The sequence below is a fragment of the Oncorhynchus mykiss genome, chromosome 18 (assembly GCF_013265735.2).
Source record: "Oncorhynchus mykiss isolate Arlee chromosome 18, USDA_OmykA_1.1, whole genome shotgun sequence".
Classification (NCBI taxonomy): domain Eukaryota; kingdom Metazoa; phylum Chordata; class Actinopteri; order Salmoniformes; family Salmonidae; genus Oncorhynchus; species Oncorhynchus mykiss.
This window is the reverse complement of record NC_048582.1, coordinates 45433535-45450864: the sequence shown is the minus strand read 5'-3', so window position 1 is coordinate 45450864 and position 17330 is coordinate 45433535. Positions and strand designations below refer to the sequence as shown.

The window sequence follows — 17330 nt, the reverse complement described above, 5'->3', positions numbered from 1 at the left end:
CCGCAGTTGTTTCACCCGGTCGCTGGTTCTCACAAAAGGCACCAGGTAAATACTTTTCATAGACACCTGGTGTCCCTTCAAAATGTGGGCGATTGTTGTTGATCTTCTGTCAATTCTGATGGTAGAACAGAGTATCAGTATACTGTAACATGTTTTGTGAATTTACTTGCATTACAATATGTCATTTCTTGTAAATGTAATGGTAAAGCATAGCGCACATCCTGCAGACTTACCATTTTACTTGGCGAAATGTTCTCATGATGGAATTGACAGTTGATCTTTTCAGATTGGGGTGAACTAATGTGTCAGCCTCCACCATGGTAAAGCCGCTGGATACATGGTCAACGACGATGGCCACGACTTTATTAGACATAACTGCCTCCCTCTCTCTGATGTCCACATTTTTGATGGGACCCATGCCCACCTCTTCGACATCTTTGTTGGGGCCCATGCCCACCTCTTCGACATCTTTGATGGGGCCCATGCCCACCTCTTCGACCTCTTGATGGGGCCCATGCCCACCTCTTCGACCTCTTGATGGGGCCCATGCCCACCTCTTCGACCTCTTTGATGGGGCCCATGCCCACCTCTTCGACCTCTTCGATGGGGCCCATGCCCACCTCTTTGATGGGGCCCATGCCCACCTCTTTTATTTAGTCACATTGAGATTTACGTCTCTTTTTCAACTGAACCCTGGCCAAGAATGCAACATGCATATAGTTAGTTACACATGAGACACAACACAACATAAACACCATAATGAACAGAATGGAAGAACAGCACAAAGTGCATAAGAGATTATAAACATGTGCAATCTGTGGTCAGCAGCCATCCAAACAGGATCTAAAATCACCAATCAGAATAAAATGATCTAGTTATAAGCACTTCTACAAAGTGTTCCAAGATGATGGGGCAGCAAATCAAAAAGCACTCTTACCAAACTCAGTTCTTGTGTTGGGAACAGTATGTAAAATGCAGTTCTGTGATCTCAGATGGTAATGACCATGACTCTGTAGGGAAGGTAAAGCACTTCAATATATTGGTAGCTGCCTTAAAATGGCCTTAGAGACAAGCATGTAATAGTGACTCTGTTGCCTTACGGTTAAGGATGTCCTTCCTGCTAACTGATAGAAGGTACAGTGATGTGTATGAGGCCTTGTGTTTGTTACAAATCTTAGAGCAGAATTCAACATTGTTGATTCCTATGGTCACGCGCACACACACACAAAATATGTCCTTATCAAAAACCATACAATAGGGGGAAAGGACTTTGTTTTATATCCATAGTAGTAATTTATTTTCTTCATAGAACTGGATAGACAAATGGTCCACAAGTGTGAATCCCAGCATAAGTAACAATTCTCACATAAAATAAATACACACAGCACCTGGTCAGCATCACTGTAAAATATTCTCAGCATCCCATGGGAGCGATTACTGAAGAATATATTCACGTATTTTTTTCAATATATGTAATTTACAAAACAAAAACAACATACAGTGTTCATACAGTGTTCTGTCATGTTGATAGTATTGTCAAAGTGTTTTCCTTGATCTTTTCATGTCCACATATTTTACACTCATACGTACAAACAATCTACAGTTTCTACACACAGTACAATGATAGCACGTTGATGTTTAAGTCACATTTCAATAACGGCAGTTTCATCTTAAGTGGACATGAGCTTTAATAGACTAAAGGCGCTCTTTTGGCGTAAACACGGCGGCCCTTTTGAAATACCTACTTACTTGTGCCTATTCACTAAGAAATATGTCCCTTTTATTGCTTTGGTTTCTGCTCTCCTTGGAACTTGAACCCCCACTGAAAGCAGAGAGAAGTACAACCATTTCAAAGAAGGTAACAGGATCACCAGAAATGTTTTGCTTTAAAAAAGACGCAGAGTAAACTTGCACCAAGTCATCCCACTCTGATCAGAAGCAATCATAGAACTGATACTGTTACACAAAGACCCAAAGTGTCACCATAAGACAGCAATACAAAAGCAGCTCCTGCTTTGGACAAACATACAGGGCAGCCAAAGAGATCAGACACCACAAGCATGCTTAACATCCTGTTTACTGTGAGGGCTACTTTCACAAGCCTGCCACACGGACCTTTGATTTGAAAGAGATATGAACAGAGAAAGGTTTAAAGGTTGATGGGTCTAATACTTGGGTCCAGATTCTTATGCTGGAAACAACAAGCATCTATCTAAAGGGAGAATGGCTGGGATTTTGACACTTCCCAAAACCACTCTGCAATTGCTAACACATTTTCATTTGAATTTACTTTGAACAAATGTTATGATTACCATGCGACCTGTCAGGCAATTACAGAGACAAAATGTCTGTTTTCAGGGGCAAACATTTGTTTGGCGGAGACCTAATCAGCAAAGGAGTGCCCAAGGCTGACACTATAAAGAACATCACATTGATCTAGATATCTATTGTATTAGTCTTTTAGTTCATAGATATGTTATATTGGCCCCTATTGACCTGTGCTCGTTCTTTGGGATTAAAACACCAGAACAGAAGTAGAAAAATATTTGGCACTCGCACACACACATTCACTCTCACCCACACACAACCACACCCACCCACACACGCACACCCAAACACAGAGAGAGAGAGAGAGAGAGAGAGAGAGAGCGAGAGAGAGAGAGAGAGAGAGAGAGAGAGAGAGAGAGAGAGAGAGAGAGAGAGAGAGAGAGAGAGAGAGAGAGAGAGAGCACAACAGAGATTACAAATTCAATCTACACTCTCAAACATGAACACATTATTTTTACAAGTATCTTTTGCAAACTCACTCAAACACACACATTTGTCAGTTATGGGTAAACACAAATAACAATAGATGTCATATACAGACATATGCAACACTAAAGAGATCTGATTCTAATAAATAAAATCCAGCACTACATCAGACACTCAATTGTACCAAGCACACAGCAACAGAGAAATTCCGCAGTCTACACATTCAACAAGTCCAATAGCCCTGCAGTCCGATATCACACTCACACTACAGTTGAGCAATGGCGAGATCAGCTCTCTCACTGATTGTCACCACACTTGTGACACAAAGATTAGAAGGGATGGCGTGGACACGGTGACAGGAAAGCACATAATAATCAATAAAGACATAGGGCTAGATTCAACCAAGCCTGCCTTGCCAATGTACATACCCTTGCGCACATGTTATTCTGAAAACTGTAGGCATCTATCTACCTTTGAGGGGATTTTTCGAGAGGGAGGGGGGACGGGACGGTGGGCACAATAACTTGAACATTTCATATCACAGAGAAAATTGTGTTTTATAGTACTGTGGAAAAACACAACACAGTTTGGATTTAATTGAGCCCTTCTAATTAATCTGTGAGTGACTAGTTGCTATGGTTCTATTCCCATGAGCTGCATGACCGAAGGACAATGTGCTTAGTAACAGTGTATATGGAATCATTTGTGCTTCATTAATACTGCATCGTTTAACGACTGAACCGACTGACTTTGGTCCCCCTAGGTGTAATGTCCTTCAAAGACAGCAGAGGGCACATGTTGGCCGTAGCTAACTGGAATGTCAAACATGCTGATGAAGAGTGAGCATAAGACCCCTATGTGAGACGCAGGAAGCATGAGCTGTAACGCTGGACTCGTTGACGCATTGAAAGCAACAATATTCTAGCCTTTCAAAATGAAAGGATATCTCCACTGATGTGTTAAATAGGTTCTCATCTTATTTACTCATCTTTGTCTGTTTTTCCAATATCTTTACAGAACCATAATGATGCACTTTATCATTGGAGATCAATGTACATGAATAGGCTCCTCAGAAGTCTCATTGAACCAATGACAAAAACATACAGAAGGATGCAACACTTTCTCCATCTTTCTCCCTAATACGCACACAACATATAGCTATTTAGGCATATATTTCACTGCTTGATGTAAATGTGATGTGGACAAACATACATTGTCATTTTTTGTCTGTGCATATCAACAAAACCGATCCCTTCGAATTACCATCAATGAATAAACTTAAATATTTACCAGTTATTTGTCCTGTCATTATTTATTTTCTTGCAATATATCTTCAACACACATGTACAAGTCCATTTTCTATATGATAAAATAACTCGTTTCAATGCCAAGTTTGAACACATAATCTATATCATTATTTTGATGCAGGGAGCTTGGTGCATGTCACCTGGTAAGGGAAATATTGTCTGCAATATTCTCTTTCAGAGGAAGCCATTAAGATATGTAAATTCAGTGGAAAGCTAAGTTACAGTGAAAGCCATTTTCATGTGGAAATCTGTTGGAGGGCATCTTTAACCTCATTTTATTTGGTATTAGGGTCAGATATGGGTGCTATGATGAATTGAGGGTGTATGGATGTTTGATCTCTTTTGTTGGGAAGTATCCCCATTAGGCATTGTAGCTATCAAGCAGTATCTTTGTATCCTTTGGCAGTGGTTTATAAATGTATACCTTTGTTGGCAGGATTTCATTCTGTCTAATCTGCCTAATCTCTGAGAAGCAAACCCAATGTGCTATTTTATGCTGTGGTCAAGATGCCAGCTAGATTTTCTCAGTAATCTGGGACTGTTGTGACACTGTTGATGACAGTCTGTTTTTTAGTGTTTAATGAGCAACATTGGATTGCTAAAGGCTGAGATTGTACGGTTGGTTGGGCTCTGGTTGTAATGTGGCTACTGAAGCTACACTGAAGCTACACTCTGCTGCCTTCTGGTGGTGAATTGTGCTACTGCAGCACCTGGCCCCGTGTTTCAGGCAGCTTTAGTGCTAGGAAACTCCCGGCAGCGAGTGCACCCGCAGCGAACAAGATGGGCACAGCTTTGGTGATGCCTACAAATGACTGGAAGATGCTTATGCCCAGGACAGCAGCCAACTTGCAAAGGGCATTTAAGAAGCCAAATGCAGTGGTCCTAAAAAAGAGAAAACAATGGAAATTGTCAGCACTTCTGACAGGGTCACTTCTTAAAACTTAACATGAAAACTTCAATATCTTTTCAATACAGACGTTTGTTATAAAATACACCTTTATTCACTGTGCAAGAATTAAGGAGCTGTAACACTTTCAAAATGTGAGGTAGCTCCACTTGCCTTTTATCCGAGGGGTACAGTTCCACAGTCAACACATCCAGGGCATTCCAGGAAGCTATGCTGATGCCGCCAAAGAGACATAAAAGGGCGATCATTCCCGACTCGGTACTGCCGAATGACAGGAAGAAACAGCTGACACAAGATATGACACTTGATCCCGCTGTGTAGGAAAAGAGATTGAGGGGGAAGAGAAAGAGGGTGAAAAAGATCAGACAAAGATTAGGGACCTTTCTGTAGTCGGATACTCATGAAGTACTGTGGTGTAGGAAGGGTGTGCATAATTCATGTATCACCAGATGTATAATCTCAAAATATGCACATATTCTTTCAATCTTGTATAGAGCATTAAAAACACATTAATGAAGGCGTGACATACCCAGCATCCTCAGACGACCAATTTTGTCCATCAGCAGGGCTGACACAATGTTGCCGGGTAACACGGCCAATGTGCCCAGGAAACTGACAAAGTAGATCATGTAGGCGTTGTTGTCATCAGTGAAGTCCAGCAGACAGCCTTCCTTGTTGTGTAGGAAGGTGCTGTTGACCAGTTTGCTGTTGATGATTCTGTTCTGGAACAAGTCTGTCAAGAGAAAAGAAAGTTAAGAGTGGTGTCAAGAAGGGTCCAAGGGTAGGATACTGCCCAGTTCAATGGTATTAGGTATTTTATTTGTATCCCCATTAGCTGTTACAAAAGCAGCAGCTACTCTTCCTGGGGTCCAACACAAAACATGAAACATAATACAGAATTACATAATACAGAACATCTAGGCATGGACTGGGCTCATAACTAGTGTAAGCTCCACTTTATATTGTTTATGCTTCTTGTTTTGGGAGACACTTTACCTGTATTGTAAAAGAGGGTTGAGATGAAGGTGCAGTTTCTGAAGAAGCTTCTGCTCGAGGTGATGTCCTCAAAGTAGCACTCCTCAAACAAAGAGTCCTCAAACACCATGGACTTCATCTTAAGGTTGATGAACCTTGTGGACAATGTAAAAGTAAGAAAGACGTATTTAGCGGTTGTAATTAGAGTCGACTAACAGTTAGTGTCCATTGGATAGTTGCAAAATTAAGACCAGCACAGTTTACCACTCCTGATTTAAGAAGAACATTTTGCAAATTCAGAAAGTTCTGTGTAATATCATGAGGACTGACTTGTCGTTGAAGTACTGTCCTTGGCGGTGCACTTGGTTCTCCAAGGTGAAGTTAAAAGTGACATGCTCCACTCGCTCCTTGGAGAAGAACTTGGTGCGCGAGGCATAGTCCTGCTTCTGGATGTACTTGATCATGTCAGGGAACCACACTGTCAGCCCATAGTAGCTGGGGGAGAAGCAAAAGACAAAAATGTGGCTTAACCAAACAAACATGATTACGTTTCTTCATTTCTTCACTATGTTGAAATCAGTTGAGATAAGTATAAACCTTAATAATATCAATGCTCCGGTAAGTTAAGACGGCTGGAGCCACCATTTTTTTGGAATCTTTTTAGATTTGATATGACAAAACATTTCTTGAGCTTTTTGATTGAACAAAACAAGAAGCGGTTTGTGCACAGGCCGCTGATAACCACTATGGTCCTGGTCTATGGCCCTGGTTCTGCTACCTGAACGACATGGTAAACCAGACAGCCATCATCATGAACGTGGTCCTTCTGTATTCTGGATTGAAGATGGCCAAGAAGTTACTCCGCACCTATAGCAACCCACAGAGAATAACTCAAATATGCATCTAGGTTTTACTGCTGACACGGTTTAAAAACCCACTATAAAACACATTGCACAATTCTCTTTTTTAACCTAAGCATAAATTGGGCTTTGGTCATTTTGTATAAAAGCATCTGCTAAACGGTGTATGCAGTCACAAATGAACATATTCTGTATGAAATATAAAAGATATACACAGAAAATAACCATATTCTCATACCTTTATAGGGATCTTAACATGACTCTTACCTGGTGGAATAGGCTGGCCAGCTTCAATTTATAGCGTCGCAAAGTTGATATGTCTCCTCCCATGTCCACCAGCTCGTCCATCTGCTTTACAGTCTTGATGGTGGTGACCTGGGGAAAAACAAGACCTTCCATCTTCAACTCGTTTGTGTGCAGTACATGTATACATTAGATTAGATTCGATGAAATTAGATTTTCCCGTGAGGGAACGTCTCGTTTGGAGTGGTAAAAAACTAAAACATAGCAGGTCTAGGCCACGCAGCAGACAACATCAGACACTCCCAGGCTGGGGACGTGGTTACACAATAACAAACAGCTGGGACAGGAGACTACAACTTCATAAACACGTTTTGCTGAAGAACCCTTAGATTCAAAGACTTTACATGTATGTGTGTCTCAGAAATACTCACAGAAAACACCTTCTCTGGGTGCCCCTTTGCTCTCATGTTGGTGTCGTGAACTTGTTTCAGAATCATCCAGCCTTCGTCGTGTTTTCCGTTCTGTTGGGAAATGATCGCATAGTTCATCAAAAACACTTACAGTTGAAACACATTACGAGTATTGCGATACATTATGTCTGTGTGAAGTGTCTAAGGGTATACTGTAATGTGCCTTAATTTCCATGAATTTGTACTAAAAGCTTATATTTAGGTTTATGCTACCAGAGTAAGACAGTTGTGCTAAACTCAACAATCAATCTGAAGAATCTGAAGAATTGAAAATACTAAATTCACAAGATCCCAGTTTGAACCTTTAAGGGTATTATCTGCAATATTTACTGCTGTTCAATAGTCAACTCAGGTAATGACATACAGTGCCTTCAGAAAGTATGAACACCCCTTGACTTTTTCAATATTTTGTTGTGCTACAACTAGGGACGCATGATATATCGGTAAGGATATCAGAATCGGACGATATTAGCTAAAAAATCATTGCCCTTGACAATCAACCGTTCTCTGTCGTGGATGATGTTGGCTTTTGCCGACTGGTTCGAGCACTGGTACACACTACCAAGTAGGCGCTATTTTTTAGATGTTGCCCTACCAGAGTTACACAATCTTGTTGAAACTCGCATCCACAAGCTACTTGTTATGGGCGTAACTGCTATTAGCTTCACGACTGATATTTGGACCAGCGATGTCAGCCCAATGAGCATCTGACAGCACAGTGGGTCGACAACGATTTCGTACTGAGGAAAGCCGTATTACATGCTCAAGAATGTGCTGGTTCTCATACCACAAAAATGCCAACACAGACCGTCGGGTTAACTTGGAAATGTACTCTCACAGAGGCTGTGAACAAGCAATTCGGTGGAATTCTCTCTTAGCCTCTACAGTGTCGCCACCATGTTCGATGCACACCCATGTTCGATGCTAGGTACAAGGACCGCTACCTGTGTGTGTGTGTGTGTGTGTGTTTGTGTGTGTTTCAACTATTTAACTGTACTAGAATGCTTAACAGGCAGCTAAAATGTTAAATATCGATTATCGGTATAGTTTTGTTTTTTGGCAAGGAAAATATTTGATATCGGTTTCGGACAAAAATGTCATATCGGTGCATCCCTAGTTACAGCCTGAATTTAAAATGGATTATATTGAGATTTCTGTTCACTGGTCTACACACAATACCCCATAATGTCGAGGTGGAATTATATTTTTCGAAATTTTTACAAATTAATAAAAATGTTAAAGCTTAAATGTCTTGAGTCAATAAATATTCAACTCCATTGTTATGGAGTAACAGGCAGGTGGAGAGAGTAAACAAGGATGTGGGTAGGTTTCTGCGGTCATATTGCCAGGACCGGCCGGGGGAGTGGGCAGCGTTCATCCCCTGGGCAGAGATGGCTCAAAACTCACTCCGCCACTCCTCCAATAACCTCTCTCCTTTCCAGTGCATACTGGTGTATCAGCCAGTTCTGGCACCGTGGCATCAGAGCCAGATTGAAGTTCCTGTGGTGGACAAATGGTTTAAGCGCTCGGAGGAGACCTGGGACGCCGCCCATGTGCACCTGCAACAGAAGGCAAGCGCCGACCGTCACCGCAGTGAGGCCCCGGTGTTCGCACCAGGGGATCGGGTCTGGCTCTCGACCCGGAACCTGCACCTCCGCTGCACTGCCGGAAGCTGGGTCCGCAGTGTGTGGTGCCATTCAAAGTCCAGAGGAACGCGGTATGCTATAGGTTATAGCTTCCCCCAGATTACCGTATTAATCCCTCGTTCCATGTGTCTCTCCTCAGGCCGGTGGTGGCTGGTCCACTCCCGGAAGCTGAGGTGCGGGAGGTCCCTCCGCCCCCTCTGGACATCAAGGGGGCCCCGGCGTATGCTGTTCGAGCCATCCTGGACTCGAGGCGTCGGGCGAGGGGCCTTCAGTACCTAGTGGAGTGGGAGGGGTACGGTCCGGAGGAGAGATGCTGGGTGCCGGTGGAGGACGTCTTAGACCCTTCGTTGCTGCAGGATTTCCACCGTCTCCACCCGGATCACCCTGCGCCTCGTCCTCCGGGTCATCCCAGAGGTCGGTGTCGGTGCGCTGCTGGAGCTGCGTGTCAAGGGGGGGGGGGGGGGGGGGTATTGTCGGTCCCTCTCCTTGTTCAGGAGGCATTCGGCGGTCGACGTCACTGGCCTTCTAGCCCCCGCCAATCCACTTTTAATTTTCCACTTGTTTTGTCTATGTCTTACACACCTGGTTTCACTCACCCAATTACCTGTTTATTATTTAACCCTCTGTTCCCCATGTTTGGTTGTGAGTGATTGTTTGTTGCATTGTGGTCCGTATTTGTGGGCTTGGTAATTCTCTTCTATTTTGATGACTGAGTAAAGTTACTTTTTTTTTACTCATCTCTGCTGTCCTCCGCCTGACTCCTCTGCACCAGCTACACATAGATCCTTACAATTGTAGTTACTCCACAATACTAACCTAATTGACAGAGTGAAAAGAAGGAAGCCTGTACAGAATGTTTGCAACAAGGCACTAAAATAATATTGCAAAAAAATGTGGCAAAGCGATTAACTTTGTGTCCTGAATACAAAGCGTCATATTTTTCAAGCATTGTGGTGGCTGCATCATGTTACCGGTATGCTTGTCATTGGCAAGAACTAGGGAGTTTTTTTCAGAATAAACAGAAACAGGCAAAATCCTAGAGGAAAAACTGCTTTCAGTCTGCTGTCCAACAAACACTGGGAGACAAATTCACCTTTCAACAGGACAATAACCTAAAACACACGGCCAAATATACACTGTAGTTCCTTACCAAGATGACATTGTTCCTGAGTGGCCTAGTTACAGTTTTGACTTAAATTGTCTTCAAAATCTATAACATTTTTTATTTTACTAGGGAAGTCCCTTAAGAACAAATTCTTATTTTCAATGACGGACATATTCAGGGGCAGAATGACAGATTTTTACATTGTCAGCTCGGGGATTCAATCTTGCAACCTTTCGGTTACTAGCCCAACGCTCTAACCACTAGACTACCTGCCGCCCCGGCATCTATGGCAAGATGTCACGTTCTGACCTCTATTTCCTTTGTTTTGTATTTATTTAGTATGGTCAGGGCGTGAGTTGGGTGGGCAGTCTATGTTTGTTTTTCTATGTTTTGGGGCAGTTCTATGTTTTCGGCCTAGTATGGTTCTCAATCAGAGGCAGGTGTCATTAGTTGTCTCTGATTGAGAATCATACTTAGGTAGCCTGGGTTTCACTGTGTGTTTGTGGGTGATTGTTCCTGTCTTTGTGTAGTGTTCACCAGATAGGCTGTATTAGGTTTCACGTTCCGTTTGTTGTTTTCGTATTCATTTAGTTATTTCATGTATCGTCATTCATTCATTAAAGAACATGAGTAACCACCACGCTGCATTTCGGTCCTCTCTTTCAACAAACGAAGAACGCCGTTACAGAATCACCCACCAACCACAACAGGACCAAGCGGTGTGGTAATGGGCAACGGAAAAAGCAGCAGCAGGAGCAGCGCGAGGAGGTATGGACATGGGAGGAGGAATTAGACGGAAGAGGACCCTGGGCTCAGCCAGGAGAATATCGCCGTCCCAAAGAAGAACTGGAGGCGGCGAAAGCGGAGAGGCGCTGGTATGAGGAGGCAGCGCGGCGTCGTGGATGGAAGCCCGGTAGTCAGCCCCAAAAATGTATTGGGGGGGGGCTAACAGGGAGTATGGCTACGCCAGGTAGGAGACCTGAGCCAACTTCCTGTGGTTACCGGGGGGCTAGAGAGACCGGGCAGGCACCGTGTTATGCTGTGGAGCGCACGGTGTCCCCAGTGCGGGTGCACAGCCCGGTGCGGTACATTCCAGCTCCGCGTATCGGCCGGGCTAGAGTGGGCATCGAGCCAAGTGCCATGAAGCCGGCTCTACGCATCTGGTCTCCAGTGCGTCTCCTTGGGCCGGCTTACATGGCACCAGCCTTGCGCACGGTGTCCCCGGTTCGCCTGCATAGCCCAGTGCGGGCTATTCCACCTCGCCGTACTGGCAGGGCGACCGGGACCATTCAACCGGGTAAGGTTGGGCAGGCTCGGTGCTCAAGAGCTCCAGTGCGCCTGCACGGCCCGGTCTATCCGTCACCACCTCCACGCACCAGCCCTCCGGTGGCAGCTCCCCGTACCAGGCTGTCTCTCCGGCCCATCCTTGCAGGGGCTCCCTCCTCTCCAGCGCTGCCGGAGTCTCCCGCCTGTTCGGCGCTAGGAGAGCTACTCAGCCCAGCGTTGCCGGAGCTTCCCGTCTGCCCAGCGCCATCTGAGCTTCCCGTCTGCCCAGCGCCAGCGCCGCCCGTCTGCTCGACGCCGCCAGCGCCGCCCGTCTGCCCAGCGCCGCCAGTGCCGCCCGTCTGCCCAGCGCCAGCGCCTCCCGTCTGCCCAACGCCGCCAGCGCCGCCCGTCTGCCCAGCGCCGCCAGTGCCGCCCGTCTGCCCAGCGCCGCCAGTGCCGCCCGTCTGCCCAGCGCCGCCAGTGCCGCCCGTCTGCCCAGCGCCGCCAGTGCCGCCCGTCAGCCAGGAGCCGCCAGTGCCGCCCGTCAGCCAGGAGCCGCCAGTGCCGCCCGTCAGCCAGGGGCCGCCAGTGCCGCCCGTCAGCCAGGGGCCGCCAGTGCCGCCCGTCAGCCAGGGGCCGCCAGTGCCGCCCGTCAGCCAGGGGCCGCCAGTGCCGCCAGTCAACCAGGGGCCGCCAGTGCCGCCAGTCAGCCCAGCGCCAGCGCCGCCAGTCAACCAGGGGCCGCCAGTGCCGCCAGTCAGCCAGGGGCCGCCAGTCAGCCAGGGGCCGCCAGTGCCGCCAGTCAGCCAGGGGCCGCTAGAGCCCCTCCGCCCGGAGCAGCTGCCCCTCTGTCCCGAGCAGCTGTCCCTCTGTCCCGAGCAGCTGTCCCTCTGTCCCGAGCAGCTGTCCCTCTGTCCCGAGCAGCTGTCCCTCTGTCCCGAGAAGCTGCCCCTCTGTCCCAAGCAGCCCCTCTGTCCAGTGGGGTCATTGAGAGGGGTGGGCATGGTGAGTAAGCCACGGAGGCGGACAATAAGGCGGACTAAGACAATGGCGAAGTGGGGTCCGCGTCCCGCGCCAGAGCCGCCACCGCGGACAGACGCCCACCCAGACCCTCCCCTATAGGTCAAGGTATTGCGGCCGGAGTCCGCACCTTTGGGGGGGGGGTACTGTCACGTTCTGACCTCTATTTCCTTTGTTTTGTATTTATTTAGTATGGTCAGGGCGTGAGTTGGGTGGGCAGTCTATGTTTGTTTTTCTATGTTTTGGGGCAGTTCTATGTTTTCGGCCTAGTATGGTTCTCAATCAGAGGCAGGTGTCATTAGTTGTCTCTGATTGAGAATCATACTTAGGTAGCCTGGGTTTCACTGTGTGTTTGTGGGTGATTGTTCCTGTCTTTGTGTAGTGTTCACCAGATAGGCTGTATTAGGTTTCACGTTCCGTTTGTTGTTTTCGTATTCATTTAGTTATTTCATGTATCGTCATTCATTCATTAAAGAACATGAGTAACCACCACGCTGCATTTCGGTCCTCTCTTTCAACAAACGAAGAACGCCGTTACACAAGACTTGAAAATGGCCATCTAGCAGTGATCAACAACCAACTTGACAAATCAACAGCCAATAATTTTTTTAAGATAAATGTGCAAATATTGTACAATCCAGGTGTGCAAGCTCTTAGAGACTTACCCAGAAATAGTTGCAGCTGTAATCGCTGCCAAAGGTATTGCTGCCAAATGTATTTTCTTAGGGGGTTGAATACTTAAGTAATCAAGATATACTATTGTTTTAATGTTCATTTAGTTTTTTTAAATGTTAGTATTTTTCTTCCACTTTGACATTACAGAATATTTTGTGTAGCTCATTTACAAAAAAATACAATTAAATCCATTTTAATCCCACCTTGTAACACAACAAAATCATGTCAAGGGGTTGTGAATACTTTCTGAAGGCACTTTATCCCACGCATCCCATTCCTTCCAGATAGATTCTATGGTACCAGTTATGCATGCATACAGTTGAAGTCGGAAGTTTACATACACTTAGGTTGGAGACATTAAAACTTGTTTTTCAACCACTCCACAAATTTCTTGTTAAGAAACTATAGTTTTGGCAAGTCGGTTAGGACATCTACTTTGTGCATGACACAAGCCATTTTTCCAACAATTGTTTACAGACAGAAATGTCCTCTGGTCTGATGAAACAAAAATAGAACTGTTTGGCCATAAAGACCATCATTATGTTTGGAGGATAAGACCATCATTATGTTTGGAGGAAAAAGGGGGAGGCTTGCAAGCCGAAGAACACCATCCCAACCGTGAAGCACGGGGGTGGCAGCATCATGTTGTGGGGGTGCTTTGCTGCAGGAGAGACTGGTGCAATTCACAAAATAATCTGTAATCGCTGCCAAAGGTATTGCTGCCAAATGTATTTTCTTAGGGGGTTGAATACTTACGTAATCAAGATATACTATTGTTTTAATGTTCATTTAGTTTTTTTAAATGTTAGTATTTTTCTTCCACTTTGACATTACAGAATATTTTGTGTAGCTCATTTACAAAAAAATACAATTAAATCCATTTTAATCCCACCTTGTAACACAACAAAATCATGTCAAGGGGTTGTGAATACTTTCTGAAGGCACTTTATCCCACGCATCCCATTCCTTCCAGATAGATTCTATGGTACCAGTTATGCATGCATACAGTTGAAGTCGGAAGTTTACATACACTTTGGTTGGAGACATTAAAACTTGTTTTTCAACCACTCCACAAATTTCTTGTTAAGAAACTATAGTTTTGGCAAGTCGGTTAGGACATCTACTTTGTGCATGACACAAGCCATTTTTCCAACAATTGTTTACAGACAGAAATGTCCTCTGGTCTGATGAAACAAAAATAGAACTGTTTGGCCATAAAGACCATCATTATGTTTGGAGGATAAGACCATCATTATGTTTGGAGGAAAAAGGGGGAGGCTTGCAAGCCGAAGAACACCATCCCAACCGTGAAGCACGGGGGTGGCAGCATCATGTTGTGGGGGTGCTTTGCTGCAGGAGAGACTGGTGCAATTCACAAAATAGATGGCAACATGAGGCTGGACAAGTATGTGGATATTTTGAAGCAACATCTCAAGACATCAGTCAGGAAGTTAAAGCTTGGTTGCAAATGGGTCTTCCAAATGGACCATGACCCCAAGCATACTTCCAAAGTTGTGGGAAAATGGCTTGGTGGCCATCACAAAGCAATGACATCAATCCTATAGACAATTTGTGGGCAGAACTGAATGGCGTGTGCGAGCAAGGAGGCCTACAAACTTGACTCAGTTACACCAGCTCTGTCAGGAGGAATGGGCCAAAATTCACCCAATTTATTGTGGGAAGCTTGTGGAAGGCTACCCGACACGTTTGATCCAAGTTAAACAATTTAAAGGCAAGGCTACCAAATACTAATTGAGTGTTTGTAAACTTCTGACCCACTGGGAATGTGAAGAAAGAAATAAAAGTTGAGATAAATCATTCTCTCTACTATTATTCTGACATTTCACATTCTTAAAATAAAGTGGTGATCCTAAGTGACCTAAGGCAGGGAATTTTTACTCGGATTAAATGTCAGGAATTGTGAAAAACTGAGTTTAAATGTACTTGGCTAAGGTGTATGTAAACTTCCGACTTCAACTGTATATGGCTTCAAGTGATTGAGGTTAGAATTGGGTAAACTGCTTCTAAATGGACTTTTGAGAAAGTGATCCCTGCTTACCTCTAAGAAGAAGCGCGGGCTTTCTGGCATGGTGGTGAGAGAAGCAATAGCCGCAACAGAGGGAAATGCACACACCAGGACGAACACACGCCAGCTGTGGAACTGGTACGCAGAGCCCATCTGGAAACTCCAGCCTGGGAGGAGAGGAAGCAGAGAGAGAGAAATGGGACAAAGCACAAACCGTATAAACCTGCGTAATCCCTAGATACAACTTTGTGGTAAGGCATTTTGAGCGATTTTGGGACAATATCCGTGATGATTGAATTCCCGCCATAGGCTACTCACCATAGTGTGGGATGATGGCCCATGCCATAGCTGAGGCATAGATGCCACCAATCATCCAGAACATGCAGAGCCAACTGAGGTGCTCCCCACGTTTCTCCTGGGCCAGAAACTCTGAGTAGTAGGAGAACACAATGGGGATGGAACCACCGATCCTGTAAGGATTAGCACAGAGAAACAAACCACTGGAAGTTGAGCTGGACTTTCTAATCCTGTTCCTGTTTAATCTTTTTGGAAAATCTGTAAATGAAATCAAACTTGGGGAGAATACTTGGTAGTAGGGGTGCTACTTGGCTTCTGTGAGGGTGCTCTTTGGATGAAATGTCCTTCTTAGCATTAAAGCAAAAAAACATATACTGTGGGGAGAACAAGTATTTGATACACTGCCGATTTTGCAGGTTTTCCTACTTACAAAGTATGTGGAGGTCTGTAATTTTTATCATAGGTACACTTCAACTGTGAGAGACGGAATCTAAAACAAAAATCCAGAATATCACATTGTATGATTTTAAGTAATTAATTTGCATTTTATTGCATGACAAAAGTATTTGATACATCAGAAAAGCAGAACCCTTTGTTTGCAATTACAGAGATCATACGTTTCCTGTAGTTCTTGACCAGGTTTGCACACACTGCAGCAGGGATTTTGGCCCACTCCTCCAGACAGACCTTCTCCAGATCCTTCAGGTTTTGGTGCTGTCGCTGGGCAATACGGACTTTCAGCTCCCTCCAAAGATTTTCTATTGGGTTCAGGTCTGGAGACTGGCTAGGCCACTCCAGGACCTTCTTACGGAGCCACTCCTTAGTTGCCCTGGCTGTGTGTTTCGGGTCGTTGTCATGCTGGAAGACTTAGCCACGACCCATCTTCAATGCTCTTACTGAGGGAAGGAAGTTGTTGGCCAAGATCTCGCGATACATGGCCCCATCCATCCTCCCCTAAATACGGTGCAGTCGTCCTGTCCCCTTTGCAGAAAAGCATCCCCAAAGAATGATGTTTCCACCTCCATGCTTCACGGATGGGATGGTGTTCTTGGGGTTGTACTCATCCTTCTTCTTCCTCCAAACACGGCGAGTGGAGTTTAGACCAAAAAGCTCTATTTTTGTCTCATCCGACTACATGACCTTCTCCCATTCCTCCTCTGGATCATCCAGATGGTCATTGGCAAACTTCAGATGGGCCTGGACATGCGCTGGCTTGAGCAGGGGGACCTTCATTGCACTGCAGGATTTTAATCCATGACGGCGTAGTGTGTTACTAATGGTTTTCTTTGAGACTGTGGTCCCAGCTCTCTTCAGGTCATTGACCAGGTCCTTCCGTGTCATTCTGGGCTGATCCCTCACCTTCCTCATGATCATAGATACCCCACGAGGTGAGATCTTGCATGGAGACCCAGACCGAGGGTGATTGACCGTCATCTTGAACTTCTTCCATTTTCCAATAATTGCGCCAACAGTTGTTGCCTTCTCACCAAGCTGCTTGCCTATTGTCCTGTAGCCCATCCCAGCCTTGTGCAGGTCTACAATTGTATCCCTGATGTCCTTACACAGCTCTCTGGTATTGGCCATTGTGGAGAGGTTGGTGTCTGTTTGATTGAGTGTGTGGACAGGTGTTTTATATACAGGTAACGGGTTCAAACAAGTGCAGTTAATACAGGTAATGAATGGAGAACAGGAGGGATTCTTAAAGAAAAACTAACAGGTCTGTGAGAGCTGGAATTCTTACTGGTTGGTAGGTGATCAAATACTTATGTCATGCAATAC

At 45.1% G+C, this 17330-nt stretch overlaps 1 protein-coding gene across 2 annotated transcripts in view; it reads right to left on the bottom strand.

Annotated features, from left to right (window-relative positions):
* Positions 1-1266: 1266 nt before the first annotated feature.
* Positions 1267-17330, bottom strand: part of LOC110496362 (synaptic vesicle glycoprotein 2A) — a 30794-nt gene continuing 14730 nt past the window's right edge. For both annotated transcript variants that reach the window (XM_021572219.2, XM_036952931.1), the window contains exons 4-13: positions 15573-15724; positions 15288-15421; positions 7478-7567; positions 7071-7178; positions 6722-6810; positions 6274-6438; positions 5965-6098; positions 5498-5701; positions 5122-5281; positions 1267-4943 (exon numbers count right to left, since the gene is read on the bottom strand). In XM_021572219.2, the coding sequence (XP_021427894.2) occupies positions 4760-4943; positions 5122-5281; positions 5498-5701; positions 5965-6098; positions 6274-6438; positions 6722-6810; positions 7071-7178; positions 7478-7567; positions 15288-15421; positions 15573-15724 (1420 nt within the window). In that variant the 3' untranslated portion in view covers positions 1267-4759. The remainder of the gene's footprint in view (positions 4944-5121; positions 5282-5497; positions 5702-5964; positions 6099-6273; positions 6439-6721; positions 6811-7070; positions 7179-7477; positions 7568-15287; positions 15422-15572; positions 15725-17330) is intronic.